The sequence below is a fragment of the Lipophrys pholis genome (assembly GCF_963383615.2).
Source record: "Lipophrys pholis genome assembly, chromosome: 11".
Taxonomy (NCBI): domain Eukaryota; kingdom Metazoa; phylum Chordata; class Actinopteri; order Blenniiformes; family Blenniidae; genus Lipophrys; species Lipophrys pholis.
Genome location: NC_137631.1, coordinates 20,237,004 through 20,255,098, shown reverse-complemented (window position 1 = coordinate 20,255,098; position 18,095 = coordinate 20,237,004). Strand labels below are relative to the sequence as shown.

General features: G+C 39.3%; 3 protein-coding genes across 3 annotated transcripts; 1 reads left to right on the top strand and 2 right to left on the bottom strand.

Annotated features, from left to right (window-relative positions):
* Positions 1 to 1,690: 1,690 nt before the first annotated feature.
* On the bottom strand, positions 1,691 to 5,302 carry LOC308116553 (sodium/potassium/calcium exchanger 2-like; the record flags this gene model as incomplete). The annotated part of the gene is made up of 5 exons (XM_080474804.1): positions 4,178 to 5,302; positions 3,475 to 3,738; positions 3,283 to 3,372; positions 2,071 to 2,231; positions 1,691 to 1,952 (listed from the first exon to the last, which is right to left on the bottom strand). Exons 1-5 carry the CDS (start codon positions 5,150 to 5,152, stop codon positions 1,691 to 1,693), a joined length of 1,752 nt encoding a protein of 583 aa, XP_080330930.1. The 5' UTR covers positions 5,153 to 5,302.
* A 663-nt stretch (positions 5,303 to 5,965) lies between these two features.
* Positions 5,966 to 12,014, top strand: ints14 (integrator complex subunit 14). Its single transcript, XM_080475292.1, has 12 exons — positions 5,966 to 6,012; positions 6,782 to 7,068; positions 7,166 to 7,273; positions 7,417 to 7,572; positions 8,426 to 8,544; positions 9,040 to 9,182; positions 9,272 to 9,364; positions 10,331 to 10,475; positions 10,575 to 10,708; positions 10,996 to 11,114; positions 11,324 to 11,389; positions 11,479 to 12,014. Exons 2-12 carry the CDS (start codon positions 6,847 to 6,849, stop codon positions 11,710 to 11,712), a joined length of 1,539 nt encoding a protein of 512 aa, XP_080331418.1. The 5' UTR covers positions 5,966 to 6,012; positions 6,782 to 6,846; the 3' UTR covers positions 11,713 to 12,014.
* On the bottom strand, positions 11,877 to 18,086 carry hacd3 (3-hydroxyacyl-CoA dehydratase 3). The gene is made up of 11 exons (XM_080475293.1): positions 17,835 to 18,086; positions 16,706 to 16,748; positions 16,529 to 16,602; positions 15,097 to 15,261; positions 14,758 to 14,803; positions 14,145 to 14,255; positions 13,939 to 14,066; positions 13,712 to 13,824; positions 12,922 to 13,028; positions 12,714 to 12,845; positions 11,877 to 12,608 (listed from the first exon to the last, which is right to left on the bottom strand). Exons 1-11 carry the CDS (start codon positions 17,910 to 17,912, stop codon positions 12,532 to 12,534), a joined length of 1,074 nt encoding a protein of 357 aa, XP_080331419.1. The 5' UTR covers positions 17,913 to 18,086; the 3' UTR covers positions 11,877 to 12,531.
* Between the last annotated feature and the right edge of the window lie 9 nt (positions 18,087 to 18,095).

Here is an 18,095-nt window from a genome sequence, read left to right as displayed (position 1 = left end):
AATGGATCAGCATAATACCTAATACCTGAAGTCTTCTAAGAGGATTAATGTGCATTGTCTCGCTCTCACTTCGTGAGTATGCCTCTGGAATATTTTATTTAATGCAAGATATTTGTAGTTTCCCATCAGTTAATGTTACTTATTATAATCATATACCTATAATTGTTTTATACTGCATAAGTACACAACAGAAAAACAATCAATTATGAATAATCTAACATTTGTAACCAACGCTTAGCATCATAATAAAACATTTCTAATGAGGGGGCAAACATTTACATTTTAGTCTAAAATGTAAAATGCAAATATCTTAATCAATGTACAATTAAAAGTATTGTATAAAATTATTTAGTTTTTTAAGTAGCACGTATATCTCTTTAATCTGAGCTTATCACCGTGGAACTGTTTATCAGGATGCACAGTGTGTCCACCGGTCAGGAAGCAGTGCTGCACATTAACATATACTCTCCAATATTTAGTGTACATGTGTGTAATGGGGATCTGGATAATATAGAATTTATTAGGTATTACTGATTACCTACAGAGTTCATAGAAAATTGGAATTTCTAATTAAATATAGTTCAAAGTTTTGTGCTCCTCTGTTTGACTTCTCAATGAATCGTTGGCCTTTACCTTATTTACTATAAAGTCTCATTATGAGTCGGGACATGAATAAAACATTTTATTTACAAAATACATATTTGTAATATGTAGCCACGTAGCATTATGCAAGTTTTGAGCTGTACTATTAGCTAATTAAAATTTTCCAATAAAGAACTGAAAGTTAATTGCATTCTGAATTGAATATAACCATGCTAAAATAACTGTGTACAAATCAGAAGAAATTTGAATGACTTTATAAATTTTTTATTTCATTTTACAAAACAAACATGGTCACAATGTGTATGTATTATAGAAACAGTTAAAACACCAGCAGAGTGGCAAAGATATGTATTTTGCATTAAATCTATAACAATACATGAATGCAAAAATATTTTGAAATGTAAACAGAAGTAGAAAAAGGCCCCCTTGACCACATGCAAGAACAACTACAGTTACATTTGTTACATTGCTACAGTTTTACTCGAAAGTAAAAGCATACTTCGTATTATTCACTTTTTTAAGGTTTGCAAGGTCAATCGAGAGAATTCTAATCAATTTACTTGTTAGAATGTCGACACCCAAAGAAAGTTTGTTTCAACAAGTCATATGTTCATGTTTTTTTCATATTTTCTTTCACATTGACAAAGAAATGTGTGTATGTGTTGTGAAATATGAATTCAAAAAGAACAGGGATGCAAAAAAGTTACCTGGAACTATTAAAAAATGTTACATTTCTAAAAAAAAAAGAAAAGCTATACATTGGTTAAAAAACCCAAAAACATTGTAAAAAGTTACTACCCAATTGAATAGATTTTTAAGGGAAATGTTTATATTTGCATATTTGACTGCTAAATAATAATTTTGAAACTCCAGACATGTGATCATTTAAAATGTGCATCTATCTATTGGTCCCTGACAAGAAAATGCTGATCTGTAACTGCAGACATCATACAGATGTAGACATTTACATGCCAAATTTTGAAAGTCTTTTATGATTCTACCCAGGCCAACGGCCAAAATCCACAAATAGATATTTGAGAGAAATTTGAATAGGAAATGTTAAGTGTTTTCAGTAGAATGCGAGATTTTACGTCCTGTCTCCCCCGCCAACAGGACAAACAATAATGCGATACTGTAGCAGAAAGCTAATGGCCAGGAAGACGACGTAGAGCAGGATCATCGTGGATCCCAGGACTTTATTCATCCTCCACTTACAGGACGGTATGAGGACGATGGCGAAGAGGAGCATGAGAAAGAGCAGCACGCAGGCACAGACGAGCCCGTTGCTGCTGACAGCCACTGAAGCCGAGCCGTGGATGGATGAAAACAGGAGCCACGAGACTGGCAGACTTTGGAAGAAGGTGACAGAGGAGGAAACGCAGAATAATGGGAGACAAAGAACTCAATTAACTGAGTGTTTGGTTTCTATCAGCTTCAGTCGGGACACATCAGGGAATCGAAGCTCACCCAACAGTGATGTCGAAGATGTTGCTGCCCACAGAGCTGGACACTGCCATGTCCCCCAGGCCTTTACGAGCCACAATCACACTGGTGATGAGGTCAGGGTTGGCGCTCCCTCCGACCAGAACGGTCATAATGTGATGTGGGATTCCAACAGTTTCTCCCACCTATAAAAACAAGAGTAACGTTCAATGGAAATAGTTATTAAGATACAGTACTTGTTTCATCTTAGTTTCAACTTCACTGATTCACTTGAACAACTGCAGAAGGTTATGATGAAACTAAGAGATTACTTTTTATCCAGGCTTTCATTTCCTTTCTTTTAATTAGTTTCAGATTCATAATTACTGAGAAGTCATCCATCTATCCATTTTTGTTCCTAATTTGTCTTATTTATATATTACTTTTATTGATTAATTAGTATTGTACTTTAATTGACTTTTTTATTGATTACTTTTATTCAGCCTCATTTATCTGCTTCCTCTGTTCCCATTAATTCCCCCCCACTTTTAATTTACTATTCTTATTTTAGTCTACCAATAAAATGTGTTCGAAATGTGTTTGCTTCTAGTGTGTTTGTGAATGTTTTTTCTTACTGTTCCTTTATTGTGTAAAAAATTAAAGTCTTGGTTTCATTGCATACTTGATAGACTAAAACAGTGCATTAGTTTATTATCAAGTCAGGGTGGAGTCGTCAGCATTAGTTTTTTGTGAAGAGCTTTGTTTCTAAATGGTTTCTTGTAATTTAAAGCAAAAATATGTGTATTGCAGCATCTCCCAGGACACGTGTAAAGATAGGTTCCCAAGAGCAATGATAAATCCGCAAGAGTCTGAAACAACGTACAAAATACTGATACGTCACTGTAATGGTCCCTTTAAGGAGAAGAAATTGCTTTGGATCCCACTGATCAGTCACATCAGTCAAGACATAACAGCATTTTGTTCACTAGGAATTGGATGGATCAAATGCAGAAAAATATTTTCCCCAGGATGGATGGTCAATAAAGGATCTAACTGTAAAGTGATTACATTTAAAAACAACAACACTTTTCTGTCCTAAACAGGTGAAACCAACTTTGTAACACTCTACTGTTAAGGAAATGCCCCCAGAAAACAATCCCTAATAATAGTTTATTATGAGAGAACTTCCTCACAGTTCTTAGAATTGTAGAATTTACACTTTTTCTTTTTCAATTAAGGCTGTTTGCATTAACTGACCTGATGACCAAACCACAAAATGAAGTACATGAAGACAGCAATCCACAGAATGGAAGCCAGAAAGGTAATCACAAAGAATCTCCTGGATTTCTGTAAAAAACAAACAAAAAACAAAACAAAACATGAACAACACAAACAAACAAACAAATAAAGAAAGCACACAAGAAATCATGAGCTACAACCCATAGTCACCTGGTTTCGAACATCAGGAAGTGTGAGCCACAGAGGGAGGACTATGGGGAAGAGGAAGAGAAAGGCGGCTTGCTCACAGGGTGCGTCAGGCCACTTTAAAGACAGCGGTTTATCTTGCGTTGCTTCTTCTTCTTCTTCTTCCTTCTCTTCTTTGCTTTCATTCTCATTCCAATTTTCGCAGCAGTCATCACTGTTTTTCTTGCCTCTGTCTGTGCCGGAGTCTTCAGATCCTCTAGGCTCAGGTTCCCCTGCAGGCACATCATCCTATAGGAGGCATTTTGTGGATGATGACCAGCAATAGTAAAAAGGCATCTGCACAATGATTGACCGACTGGGGTTTTTTATTTGGAAAGCACTCTCTGGCTATTCCTTTCCCCAGCTTTTTCTCTGCTGATGTTACGAGTTTTTCATGGTTGTATCACTGCAGTTCAAAATGAGTACATTATGAAAAATTAGCTCATGCAAGCCTTTTTATTGTTTTTGACACAGGTGGAAACACGTGTGTACAAACAGTGTGTGTGAGTATCATTACCTTCAGTTTAATATTTAACTAACAATGGTTAAGTGAATTATGTGCCACAATAATTAGCAAGGAAATTAAAATCGGACATCGTCTAAACGTGACATCATCAAATAAAAACACAGTGGGAATAAGCAAGACTTGATTTTTGTTAGACATGAGAAATTTCACACAAATGCTTACAGTTTCCAGTTCCTCCACAGCGATGAATTTTACAAGGTTCTCGTGTTTGCGGAGGTGGGTTTTGAACAGTCGCTCCAACTGTGCATCAAACTTCAAGAAGGTTACATAAACAGTGTAACCAGCCACCAGCATCATGCTCTCCCACCACATGATGACATTGTCCAAGAAGAACACTATTATTAAGATGAGGAGAAATATATAGAATGACATATCCCTAAAAAAAGGCCTACAGGTCAGGTGAATAATCTCCCGTGAAAACAAAGCACACATTCCAATCACAAAAAAAATGTTATACACAGCTGGGCCGACAATTGTGCCGATACCCACTTTGCTGTGTGCAACCACGACCCCTAGTAAAAATGCAAAAAACTTTGGGATGGATCTCCCTGCAGCCATGACAGTGGCTCCTGCCACATCATCAGAAATGGCCAACTTGTCTGTTATTACTTTCACTGAAGGGACAAAGAACTCTTTGCACACAACTACAAGAGCCAAGAACATGTACAGCATCCCAACAATGTGCAGGATCACCCAGCCTCGTCTGCGTTCTTCAAGAGAAAAAAGATCTTTTGGGTATTGATTCTTCTCGTGTGACGGGTTTTCTGGGCTTGATAGTGCTGAAAAAGGTGTGGGTGTTGATGCTGGTTCAAGACCCACATTTGTGATTGGCAACAATGGAGATTTAATGGTAGTGACTGATGTGAAATCTGAAGCATCACTTTGATTTTCCACATGTATTTCTGTTGTTGTTTGATCAGCCGGTTCTACATCATTTGCAGCTGTGAGTTGTGCCACCAGCCTTTCAGTATCCACCTCTTTCAACTTCTCTGTTGAGTCTTTTCCTAAATCCTCATCAATCTGAGTCGTTGGCAACGGCATATGCAGTTTGGCACTGATGGTGAACTGGACGAGGATACAGAGGTAAACCCAGGAGCAAAAATTTAGTGGTAGTCTCTCTGTTCCTGTGTGCTTCATGTTGTCTTGAAGAAACAGTGACACTGTTTAAAAATGATCCGCATTAAATTCAAAGTCCAGCCTTCGGACTAACAGACCATTGGGAAGCAAAGTCCAATACTTCAGTGTATGGATTTCCTTAACATCCTTGTTCAGTTGGGAAAGCTAATTCTGTAGAGATGAAATGACAATCAGATTAAGCTTCAGAAGAGGAGGTCTATAATTGTTCATTTCTATTCAAATAATAGCAGACTGATCTCTATAGAAGCTGGGTATACAAAATCCTTTAAACATATATAAAGAAGTAAATAGAAAAAATGTAAAAGATGACAAAGCAAAATTCCACAGAAACTACATCATATTTGATAAAACAACCTGACATGGGGTGGTAATAATATTAATGTAAGCATTGAAATGTGGTTTGAGTGATTTACTACGACAATATGCTGAAATCACAACAATCTGATGTGCTGATGTTCTCGAGGAAAAATCCAGTAAAAAGAAAAAAATATGGGAATATATTTCTTGATCTTGGGCACTGATCATTTTCAACTCAACTTTTAACACGTCGTACAAACTGTTTTTGAGTTCCGTAAATATTTTTTTTTTTCACATGCGCCGATCTTATTAACGCGTTTTTGTACGAGGAAATAACCAAAACTTTATACCTTACACTTTATAAATATATTTTATCTATGACGAAGACGAATATGTTGAATTACCGTCACTTGTTTTCTCTGGTGATTTATCTTCGACTTGCAAGAAAGTAAATATATCATAGGAACTATTTATTCCTTACAAAGTACACCCCCTGCCGCCCGGACGGATATTACGGGTGCACACGGCACTCGTACCACTGGATCCTAGTGAAGAGTTGAATGGCACGTACTATTTTATTACGTTTATTTCTCATCTAAACTAGTTACTTAATTTTTTTTAGTGGTTACTTTTCACAAATCATTTAATGCTAAACCAGACAGTTTCGTTTATCATCACTTTGCGTCGCAAAATGCTAATTCAGCCGAATAACTAGCCAACGTTAGCTCATTTCTTCTGTCCAGACGTCGTCGTTACTAATGTTTGTACAGTTTCAATAAACACGCATAAAGACACGAAGTAACACTGAATGTACAACTTATATTGCAGCTCAAATAAATGATGTACAATGCTGACCAACGATCATGTTCACGACAAGTTACTTCACATGAATGTGTTAATATTATTATATTAAATTGTAAAACAATCAAGCACGTCAGTATAAATATGTATACAAATCTGATAGTTTCTGACTTGACAATAAAGTAATGGTAAAGTATAAAGGCATGTTTTGTAAAGCATACCGATGTAAACAATAGGGTAATTCAGTTGCATACATGTTTTGAAGATTATAACTGCCCTATGAATGTAATGTATATGATTTGATTTAAATGAGCAAGCAAATAAACTGAATTAAGGATCTTCAAGCAGATTGTAATTAAAATCTGATTATGATTATGAAAAAAACAATCCCAATAATTTGTGTCAGGTGCAATTTCTATATGTATGACTGCATTATGTTTATATCAGAAAGCACACCCAGGTTTGTTTTTTTCCCAAGTGGTCTCAAACACACTGCTGGCATTAATCATACATTTCTGTCTTGTCCTCCAGACGAAGCACTTTGGAGGACAGTTGAGGCACGCTGTAATCTTGGGGATCTACCAGAGCAGAGAACCATGCCTACTGTGGTGTTGATGGACGTATCCCTGTCCATGACGCGGCCAGTGTGTCTGGATGGCAGCGAAGAGTTTCAGAGGAAGAACCTTGCTGTCCATGGCCTCAACATGTTGTTTGAGCATATGGCCTCAAACTATCGCTTGGAGTTCACATCACTGATGGCCTTTTCTTCCCTCTGGGAGCTCTTGGTGCCTTTCACCAGGGACTATAATGCTTTGCAGGTAAATTGAACTTACAGCATTCAACTTTAAAGACACTCTGTTTAAATGGGGGTCAGAAGGAGATTTAAAGGATTAATTATGTGTTTTTTGTGTGCAGGAGGCTCTGAGCAGGCTGGAAGACTATGACAAGACTTGTATTGAATCAGCACTTAATGGTGTCAGTAACGTAGTACAGCAGGAGTGGGGAAGCGCATGTCCCTGTCAGGTAATTTAACTGTATTCAAACACTATCGGGATTTATCATTAACTCTTGAAACTGATATTTATTTGAATAATTTCCTTACAGCGATTTCAGCTCTCGGTGTCTATTTCTTGCATTTTTATGTTTTTCCCTTCTGTGTCTTTTAGTTGGTACTTGTCACTGATGGATCTCTTGGTATTGGAAAAGGTTCCCTGAGACACTCGCTCCAAACAATGAAGCAGCGTGGAGATGACAAGAAGTTTCCTCTCCCTTTCCCTTTTCCAACCAAACTGTTCATCATGTCTGTAGCCAATGCAGAGGAGGTACTGAATCATCCTTTTTGTTACTGGCTTCTCACCAGAGTCACTGGCCTAATTGTTATATACTTTTAGAATAATAATTTCAAAACACAATATATTTATATAAGATATTTGAAGGAAATGTTTGAGAATAATGAGAAACTATTATATCAGTGGGTAAAAGAGTTGTACATTGTGATGCACCAGGGACAAAGGAGTTTTTATTAGACCTGCAATCTGGTGAGCAGCAGCATTCCACTGAACAAGCTACTAGAGTTGCTGATGACACTGTGCAGAGGGTGACCGCCAGTGGCCATGATGTCCAGTCATTTGTCCAGACTTGTCTTCTCTGTAACTGTCACCAGAGTGTGCAGCTCTGTGCTCACCACAGAGCCGGCCCACCTGAGCTACATCGCCACCATGGATGAGTCATTCTCTGGTGTGCTGCCTCCCACACTCATCACTGTGTAAAACAAGGCCACCACAGATGAATAGAACATACAGAGTTTCCTGTAGATGTTCAAAGGCTGTAGCCTCACCAGGAAGTACGGTCGGCTCTGTTGTACAAGTGTTTGGTGACACTTGTCTCGTCCAGCCACAACCTGATGCACAGTTACAAGTGTACAGCCTCCATGTCAACCACCTCAGTGTTTACCTCGACTTCCCAAAGACTTAGAGGTGCAGAAGGCACTAGCCAGCAAAGTTTCTCAATAAACTCCTGTACTCCTCTCTTTTATCATCCCTAACACACCCATCAGGATCATTATTTGTTGTTTGCAGGAACACATTTTAAATGCACCTCCCACCCCAAAATTATGATTTAATGAATGCAGGTTTGCTGTCTAATAATGAGACCTTGTGTCTTTTGTAACTGCAGTTGCAGATGACTGACGCTATGGACAACTTGGAGGAGCTACTTCGCCTCAGTGGAGGGGATGGGCAGATCTTCACTGTGGACGGACCACTATGCATGAAGAGTGTACAGAGCATGTTTGGGTATGATTCTGAGAATATACAAGACAGATTCAAGATTGTTTCCATTTTTCCTACTCATACACATTCCAAAATTGAAGCACACTTTTTAGGTCTCCATTTGACTAAAAGGTTTTGTAGAATAATAATAAATAAGATGACTGTAAATAGTAATGTTAACAACAGGTGCTTTCATACAAATATTCAAACAGAAAGACGTGTTGTGACAGTTCTACCGTCCACACTCTTAGAAAGGATACTGTGACGTCTCAGTGGGATTGTCTGAGTTCAGTGTCGTAGTGACTGTGGGATGTAAACTTCACATAAACATGTTACCTTTTCTCTAAACAGTGAGCAGGGAGAAATGAATGATGGATACACCTCATGGAGCTGTGAAAATTCTATATACTAATACTGTCTAGTGTACTCATCCAATGCCATACTTCAAGAGAAAGTACTGTATGAGGAAAACGCTTATCTTATTTAAGAAACATTCAGTTTGTCTTTCTGTAACTGCAGACGGCTGATCGATTTAGCGTACTCTCCGTTCCACGCGGTTCTGCATTGTGGTAACCTGTCGTCAGACGTTCAGGTGTTCCCTCGTCCCGAGCCAGTCATAGTGGACGACGAGGTGGAGCCCATGCCGCAAACTGTCAGCACAGGTACTCACCCTGCTTCAAACTTCACGATTAGCGTTTAAAGTAAAAATGTATTCTCCATACATTTTATGATTCTTTTCTATGTTTTGCAGATTTGGAAATCGTGGGTTTCCTAGAAATCGCTGACATCTCGAGTCCGCCTGTTACATCCAGACACTTGGTTCTTCCTATTGCTGTTAACAAAGGTTGGCTTGAATGTTTTTAATCTACATACATATCCATACTATCACTTCCAGGTCTCCTAAATTATCTTTACACCCTAAGATTGTACTTGATGACTCTGGCTATATAGTTGTGAGTATTGTAACAATCTGGTGTTTTGCTGTTGGTATTACATGATGAAATAGTATACCACAGGCCTAGTCAATTATAGACCCATAAGCTTTTTTTTAATTTGGAGTAAATTACACTTGTCATTACGGGGTAAAGGGAATATTATCAAAGTGGTTGTGGCGCCACAAATAAATGATCTAACTGGGATGCTACCCATATGCATTCCAAAAGAACTTCTACCAACATTTGAAAAAGTATTTTAAAAAAAGAAAATTCTCTGGGATGGAAAAAAAAACAACTCAAATTTGTCTAGATAAATTAAGTGACTAAGAAGAGAAGAGGTTTGTCATTACCTAACATAAAATATTATAGTGTGGCTTTTGAGATTTCCAAACTCACACAGCGTTGGGATGGAGCTGATAATGATCTCGACTGGGTACTAATGGAGCAAGAACTCACCTCAGTCGATAAACACATTGAGATTCTTGAACAAACAACTAAAAAAGACAAACAAGAGATGTAACAATTCTCCCTATACTCAAAGGTAGACAGACATATTATCTATTGGGCTCTTATAAGAAAAGGTGTTAGAATAATGGACAATCTATTTGAAAATGTTACTTTTCTTCCAGAGTTAAAGAAAAATGTAATTTAGAAGCCAGAGGCCAATTCTGGAAGTACCATCACATTTGTAGTACCAAGATCATTTTTGTGCCTCTTGGTCTGTGACTGGTTGGCCACCCCTGTACTAGTTGGTTAATGTTACGGCATTTTTAAATTCCACGTAATAATACAGTATTTGGAAATGTGAAACAAAAAGATCGAGTTCTTATGATGTCACTGCTTCAATAAACATGATATTTTTCCCTTAATTCCAGACGTGGATGAAGTCGGTACTGGTGCCACAGAGGAGCTTGAGGAGGAACCCTCCGCAACTCAAATGGCAGGAAAAAGTCCCAACTTTTGTGTGCTACTGCATGGAAGTCTGAAGGTGGAGGGCATGGTGGCGCTGGTTCAGCTGGGGTGAGATTCTTTGAAGTTGTCTTAGTCTGATCGCGTTCACTCCCAACATTGACCGTTGTTACATTTTATTGAGAAATGTTTCAAATGTTTGTTTGCCAGGCCAGACTGGTTCGGTATGCTGTACGCACAAGCAGACAGCAAAAAGAAATCCAACCTGATGATGTCTCTGTTTGAGCCCGGTTCAGAGCCTCTGCCGTGGCTGGGAAAGATCTCCCACCTGGGACCAATCTCAGGTAACTTTCCTCTCTTTTGCCGTGTCGGTGTGACGGTTCCCATCAAGTTAAACTAAAACCTTTGTAAATGTTCACAATAGTCTCTTAAGCATCCTCTTTAAGACTTTTGTTTGTTAGAGGACCTTAACCTGTCACAGTCATACGTAAATGACTGCATGAGTGCAAACGTCACTGCACGTGTGCTCCACAGAGGAGTCGATAATTGAGCCAGCTCTCTTACAACTGTTCTGATTTTGACGGGGTTATCCAACTGATTCATGTGTCCCATAAACTTTCATCCATTTCAGAAGCTGCAGAAAACCCGTATGGAGAGGATGACAGCAAGAGCCCTTTCCCTGTGACGCCGCAGGCCAAACGAAGTTACGCCCAGAACGTCACCGTGTGGATTAAAGCCAGCGGACTGCAGGTGAGGTCAAATACTACACTGTAAGAATCTGCAGTTGTGTGGCGATCTCCAGAGATCGAAGGTAGCATTTCGATAGATACCGGAAAAGCTCCCTTACACTGAATGTTAAGAGCTTTCACAACAGCTTCAGCTTGAAGAATTTCCTAATTTAAACATGAGATTAATTTGTTGTCGTCGTTAACAAGTGTTTTTATGCTTTAACTGTATAGACTGACGTCCAGAAGATCCTGAGGAATGCAAGGAAACTGCCTGATAAAACGCAGACTTTCTACAAGGTGAGTTGGGCCAAAATGGGGTGGAGATGGGAACGAAGCCAGGGCTTTTCAAGGAAATTAATTACTGCTTCGTCTTCGGATCTGTGCAGGAGCTGAACCGCCTGCGGAAAGCCGCCTTGGCGTTCGGCTTCTGGGAGCTTCTGAAAGGAGTGGCCGAACTCTTGGAGAGGGAGTGCACCTTGCTGCCAGACTCGGCCCACCCCGACGCCGCGTTCCAGCTCACCCACGCTGCACAGCAGCTCAAGCTGGCCAGCACTGGTGACTCCCAGTACGCCGCTTTTGATCACAACATAGCTCCCATGCACACCGACTTCTCAAGCTGAGGCACATCCCAGTTGGCTTGAATCAGCAGTGAAATATGGACGCCTGTGTGGGACGGCATCGGGTGTATTTCACACGCCTGAAGAACTCACAGGGACACTTCACTTGTTTGTGGAAACGAGTATGATGTAAATGTCAACATGTACATATATTTGTTTTGTTTTTTAATGTGTCTTTGTAGGACTTTTTTCAGAAAGACCACATTAAAACTTCATTTTTATTCAGGGTTGGATAACTGCCCACACGCACAGGAAACATTGGAAGGAGTAACTCTGAAAATAAACAGCGGACTGACAGAACATTTAATTAATATGCTCATAAGAGCTTATTATTGAGTTAACGTGATGTACCAGCACGTTTTTTCCTGAGGTTTATTAGTCGGGTGTATCTGGAATCATAACAACTTAATGACTATGAATAAGGTCGCTTTCTTCACACCAATGACTTTACGTGTCAGAACTGCAGATTATCCTTATCAGTGATTGTTACTGTAAAAAATACCACTGCAATGGGGGGGGGGGGGGGGGTCAAACAAATACGGAACAGTAAAATGGAGAATATCAAAACCTGTGACTTTATAAGAGCTTTAAAGTCTACATCTGATTTCAGAGAAACCGTTTAGTAATGAGTGCGACCAGAATGACATATGCAGTGATGAAATGCTGTTAAATCTTAAACTGGACGTCTGTTTGAAAGAACTGATTTTATAATAGGCCAAACTAAATGTCTGAAACCCGATTTTTAACCACAAAGGTCAAATAACAAATTTCAGAATTGAGCAGGCAGCGAAGGTGTTTGAGGAATGTCGTCGTGGCTCAATTTCAGTTAGCTTTCCTCTTTTTGGTTCGGAAACGCTTCTGCCTCTGCTTGTACAGGTGCCGGAAGTTGATAAGAAGTCCTGGAAAAAAAAAAGCAGAAATGGGCAGATCAATATCAGTACAAGAATTGTGACCTCAGAATGTAAAAGTAAAAGATGTTAATAAATCCTGATTTACGGACTTACCCAGAAACATGAGAACAAGATAAAAGTACAAGAAGTACGAGAAGTTGAGAGAGGTGCCGATTGCTTTCGGCAGAGGAATGCTGAAGAGTTTGGTTTGGTCAAAGATGGGGACGGATTCTATCACTGCAACAGCTGCAAAGGGTTGAGAGACTCTTTTCAGTACTTGCATTGAGGAATTGTAAACGTTTCATAAAGTGACCAACCTTACCTTCGGCTAAAACACCTAACGGGTACAGTGGTATCCAAACGGTGTACCGCAGCCAGGTTAGAGTTTTCCAGTTTGTGTTGAGACAGCCCAGCATGTAGAATGGATACCTGAAAAAAATAAAACAGCAACACGGTTGGACTTAAGCATTATCGTATTGCCCAATGACCTGAAGGGATGCTGGTTATTAAAAAGCTGATGCTGTTTAGTGAATAGTAGACGTCAATTGTAAAACACAGTACAGAAATGCTCCTTTTAGAGTAAAAATTGCCTGAACTTCCCTACTATTCATATCTAACAAAGTCATTTTTGTCAATACTACTGAAGTAACAGGTCACAAAACTCATTTTCTGTTTTCAGTCACACATCATTTCTTGGTTTAACTTGAAGGAAGTAAAACATAAGACCGGGTCAAACGCATAACGTGAGATGCTACAAATTATTATTATTTCTTTTAAATTTGAAGTGACAGCTTTTCATTTTAGGAAGGAGGAAGTTCTAACAGCTAATTTTACCTTCTTCATACTTCCTTCGTGTGTTTCCTCTGCATCTACATTCGTGACACCAACACTTTAAAAAGTAACCGCTATGGTTAATACTCAACTTTAAAAGGTTAATTTCTCTTGAATGGATAAAAGAAATGTGCCTTTAACTGACAGCTTGCCTGTAGTGCAGACGTGTGTTATATTTCGGGGCTGTTTTATGTTTAAAAGTATTACTGAGAAGAAAATAGCCTAAAAAGTATGTCGGCTTGTATTTTCCGCCTACAATAATAAAGTAAAGAGGTACTTGCCTGACAATCTCAATAGCACTCCACAAGTAGAACACGAAGAAGACGACTGGCCGGTTGTGCATTTGCTCCAAACTACCAAAAATGATGAAGAGGATGAAATTCCTTCCGACCACCTGATGCACAAAGAAAAGCGACAGACGCACTCGTCATGAACATGAGATGATGGTATTTGCAAAAAGACACACGATTTGTGTGAGATGCTAAACACAAACTAAAAGAACGGGTACCTGTATAAGAGTTGGAACCACGCCTGTGTGGACGACGCCGAAAGCGGCGTTGAGAACTTCTACGGATGCCAGAATCTGGCAAAAGAACATCACATCCGACATGGTGTGAAATGTGTCGTAGAAAGAATCTGAAACGAGAGCAGGTTTCTGTGACTCGACCGACGATCCATCGACAAAAACAACTGCAAGAACGTGCTGATTCTCACCTTGTCCAAACATAAAAAGACGCACGGTCATGTTGACGAAGATCCACGAAAAACCAAGAAACTGGACCAAGTTGTAAACGAACAAATATCCTGTTTTCAAACTGACAAAACCTGAAAGATTACAAGAAAATGTTGAATACGAGGCGGCTGATCCACGTTTAGCAGAACACAGCCACAATGATGAATAATATTCATCATACGCGGACCCAGTTTTGGACGTTTCAGCTCGGCGCTTTGCCACCGAACAAATGTTGAACATGTTCATTATTTATTATATATCGCTCCTTTCGAGACCTTCCAATTGGATCGGAACCGAGAAAATCAGTCTTAACACTCCCCACACCGCAAAAAAAAAAATCAGACACAACTTTTGTTTTTTTGCAGACATCTGACCATCGGGCCTGGGCTCCCGATGCTCGGGACGGGGAGATCGGGACTAAAACCCAATTATCCTGCAGTGTGTGCCGGCCTTTAGAGAGCAAATCTGGGATGTGATGTTTGCAGGTTTGAATCCTACAGATTGTTAGATTTTGAATCCGCTGTGGTGTAAAGAGCTGAGATATGGAGGGACTTGGCTCTATATCTCAGTACGTCTGGTCAAAATGTTTCTCACCTTCTTCTTTATGCCTCGCAGCCTTGAGCCGGTTCCTTTTCTCCTCCTTGTTCAAAAAAAACAAAACATTTTTTTAGAATTCAATCATTCTTTCAGGTCGGTGGTGCCACCTTCAACTAAATGAGTGTGTTTCAAAACCCCCAGTCAATGGAAAATTAAATTGCCCCAACTTTTATTTGATGTATACACAACTTTCTGTCCATTCATCTCTCGATCTGAAAAACGACCCGACTTTGCTCCTTTTCACACCTTGTGCAACAAGTATGGGATCTTTAAAAAAAAAAAGCTTTCAAATGTGAGCGGATCACTATTGATGCAACAACACAAAGTTAACCACACCTTTTCCCGGATCTCCATCTCAGCATCTGACTCGTCCAGCCAGCGGTCGAAGTCGGGCGTTAAGAAGACAGGTCGACGCTCCTGCATGGTCAGTCTTTCCCACCAGCCTCGTTGCTCTTTCCGCACGGTAATGTTAACCTGCCGCTGCGTGGACTTGTGACTGACCTGGGAACGCAGGTTCATGTTTAAATGGTTAATTGGTTTAAATGTAATAAATTATTAAATATTATCAAAGAGCTTTTATATTATTTCTCCGCTGAAACAGTCAAAAGCACAATGATCGGGTCATGAACACAAAAACAGATGGTATAGATATTAAAAAGTTGATTCCATAAAATGTTTTGGAATCCATACGTTTTAAAAAGCATATTAAAGAACTAGTTAAAGAATTGTCTAAAATTGTAGGGCTATTATTAGAAATGAGACAGTTGGTCCCAATAGAGGCACTTGTATCACTGTACGGATCTCTGTCCGAGCCTCACTTGAACTATTGTTACGTTATCTAGAACGATACATACTGTACTTACACTGCTAAACCTCTGACACTACAAAAGAAAGCGATAAGAGTCGTTTCATGGTTGATGCCAAACTCTCCATAAAATGTTCTCTTCCATGAATATGGTCTCCGAAAGCTTCCTGAAGTGAATCTTTATCACAACGCATGTATTATGTTGTAAATAGGTCAAATACTAGATTCTGCAAACTCATTCCATTATTCTCACCTTCTCAACAACGTAAACTTAAGAAAAGGCTTGCATCATTCATGCACAAGTCAAAATCATTGTTGGATGTGTGACATTGTGGTAAAGAAATAAATAAATAATGAATAATGTTATGAGACAAAATAAACAGCATCATTTAAGACACCAATGACCACATCTACAGTTTTACTCGAATTTGCTTTAGCTCCTTTAAATTTACCATGACAAATACATCTGATGGAGACTGAGAGACAGACAACAAAGAATGAACAACTTGTTTGTTTCACCAACAAGTAGTACAGATATATACAATACCCTTGTTAGTTATTATTTACAGTTATCACACTGATCCAAATACTTTCCAACTGTTATTAGATTAAACCAGTCTGGGCAGCTCTATCTAGACAGTAACGTGGTTTTCAAGCAGGAACATGAATTAACAAAGAAGCAACAACAAAAAAAGGAACATGATTTTGAAGGTTGAACGAATGAGAGCAGAAAACAAGCAACTTCAGCAACACATCACATGAGAAGTGGAAGTGTGTGTGTGTGTGTGTGTGTGTGTGTGTGTGTGTGTGTGTGTGTGTGTGTGTGTGTGTGTGTGTGTGTGTGTGTGTGTGTGTGTGGGTGTGATTTGTCAACTGGGTGTGGCTGGAACTGTGGAAAAGAATGTGAAAAGAAAATGATTAATAACCACACCAGTGAGAAAAACCAATAAAATAAATACGTACCTCTGGCTTCACCGGTAAAAAAAACTCCAAGTTGAACTCGTATTCATTTTGTCCCTTTGCACCATGTCCCTGAGCTACAAGATAAGATAAAAAAAACAAATGTTGCAAATCATGTATTTTAAAATGTTTTTTTTCTTCCTCAGGGACACTTGGGCAATATCAATGAAAGTCTGTTACCTGCAAAGTGGAGGACATTTTCATGCACATGGACGTGAATGTTCTGGGGGTAGGAACAAAATACAGAAAATTAAAGCACTTCTTGTGCATGGTGACAAAAACGAAATAGCATTAAAGAAAGAAATCGGGACGAAGCAGATCCACACTACAATCGAAACATCAATCAATAAAGAATACAATAGACAATAGAATAGAATGTATACCATAGTAATTGCAATCCTCTGGAGTTTGGGAGGCTGTTAAATGCAAAAACTCTCCTCCTGCGAGTTATTTACCATAATTTCAATCTTTATATACTGTACATTGCTGTAATTGTTACTCAATAATGATATACTTAAATTAAATTCTGTGTACAGCTTCACTCCCTGCTTATTTCCTCTCATCATGACGTTTTCTGAAGAATGTGCACAAAACTAGGGAAAAGGATCCCCATGATCCTGACTTCTCCTGCTGTGTGAAGCTCTCTCCATTAGGGCACTGATGTAGATGAAAAACCTCTAAACACACACATACCTACCTTTAATATATACACATTGATGCCGATTATAGAATATGTTCATGGATACAAATAACATTTCAATACGAGAGTATTTCCTTTATTTGTAAACACTTCTGAGTAAATGCAATGGGCCGTTTACGGGGTCCAATCTGTTCATGCACGTACGTGTCGACACATTTCATATATTAAAATAAAAATATGCTGTGCAAAGAAATCAGTTTGATTCCAAGACCTGGTTGCAGCCAGAAGTCAGGTAACACTCCACCTGCCCCTCGCGTGTTATAGCCCCACCTGTAAACTCACACGTTGCCCCTGCAACGCATTTTTATCTCTATGAATGCGGCTCCTTAATCCTTCCCTTCACTCGTTCACAAAAGTGATTAAAAAACCCAAAACCTTTGTTGAAAGTTGATGTCGCCAGATACTGAGGGGCCTGAGCAGAGAGCTGTGCCATTATGAACCATCAATTCAGGGGATTTTCTTATTTATCTGCGCACGATGTAACGTCACAACAAAGAAGTATTTACAACAGCTTGTAGCCTTCATTTTCTTATTATTAGTCGCCTGTAGTGTAAGATTAGATTGTGAGACAGCGCTGTGCTGATGTGCCGTCACAACCTGTTAACTCACCTGAGCGTCCGTCAGCTCCACGCGCAGGGTAACTTCTTCGTGTCGTTGAGCCCAGTAAACAAGAGGAGTGAGCGGCATGGCGACGCCTTGTTTTCAGTTCTTCCTGAGATGTTTCAAGCTGGTCTAATACTGACAGGAGTCTCCTCGGGTCATGCTAGCTGTTCAGCGAAAGGCTTCGGCAAAATACCCAGAATATACTCCAGGCGTGCACGGGCTTTCGAAGCTGCTTGCGTCATGACGTACTGTGCTGTCCCCTGCTGA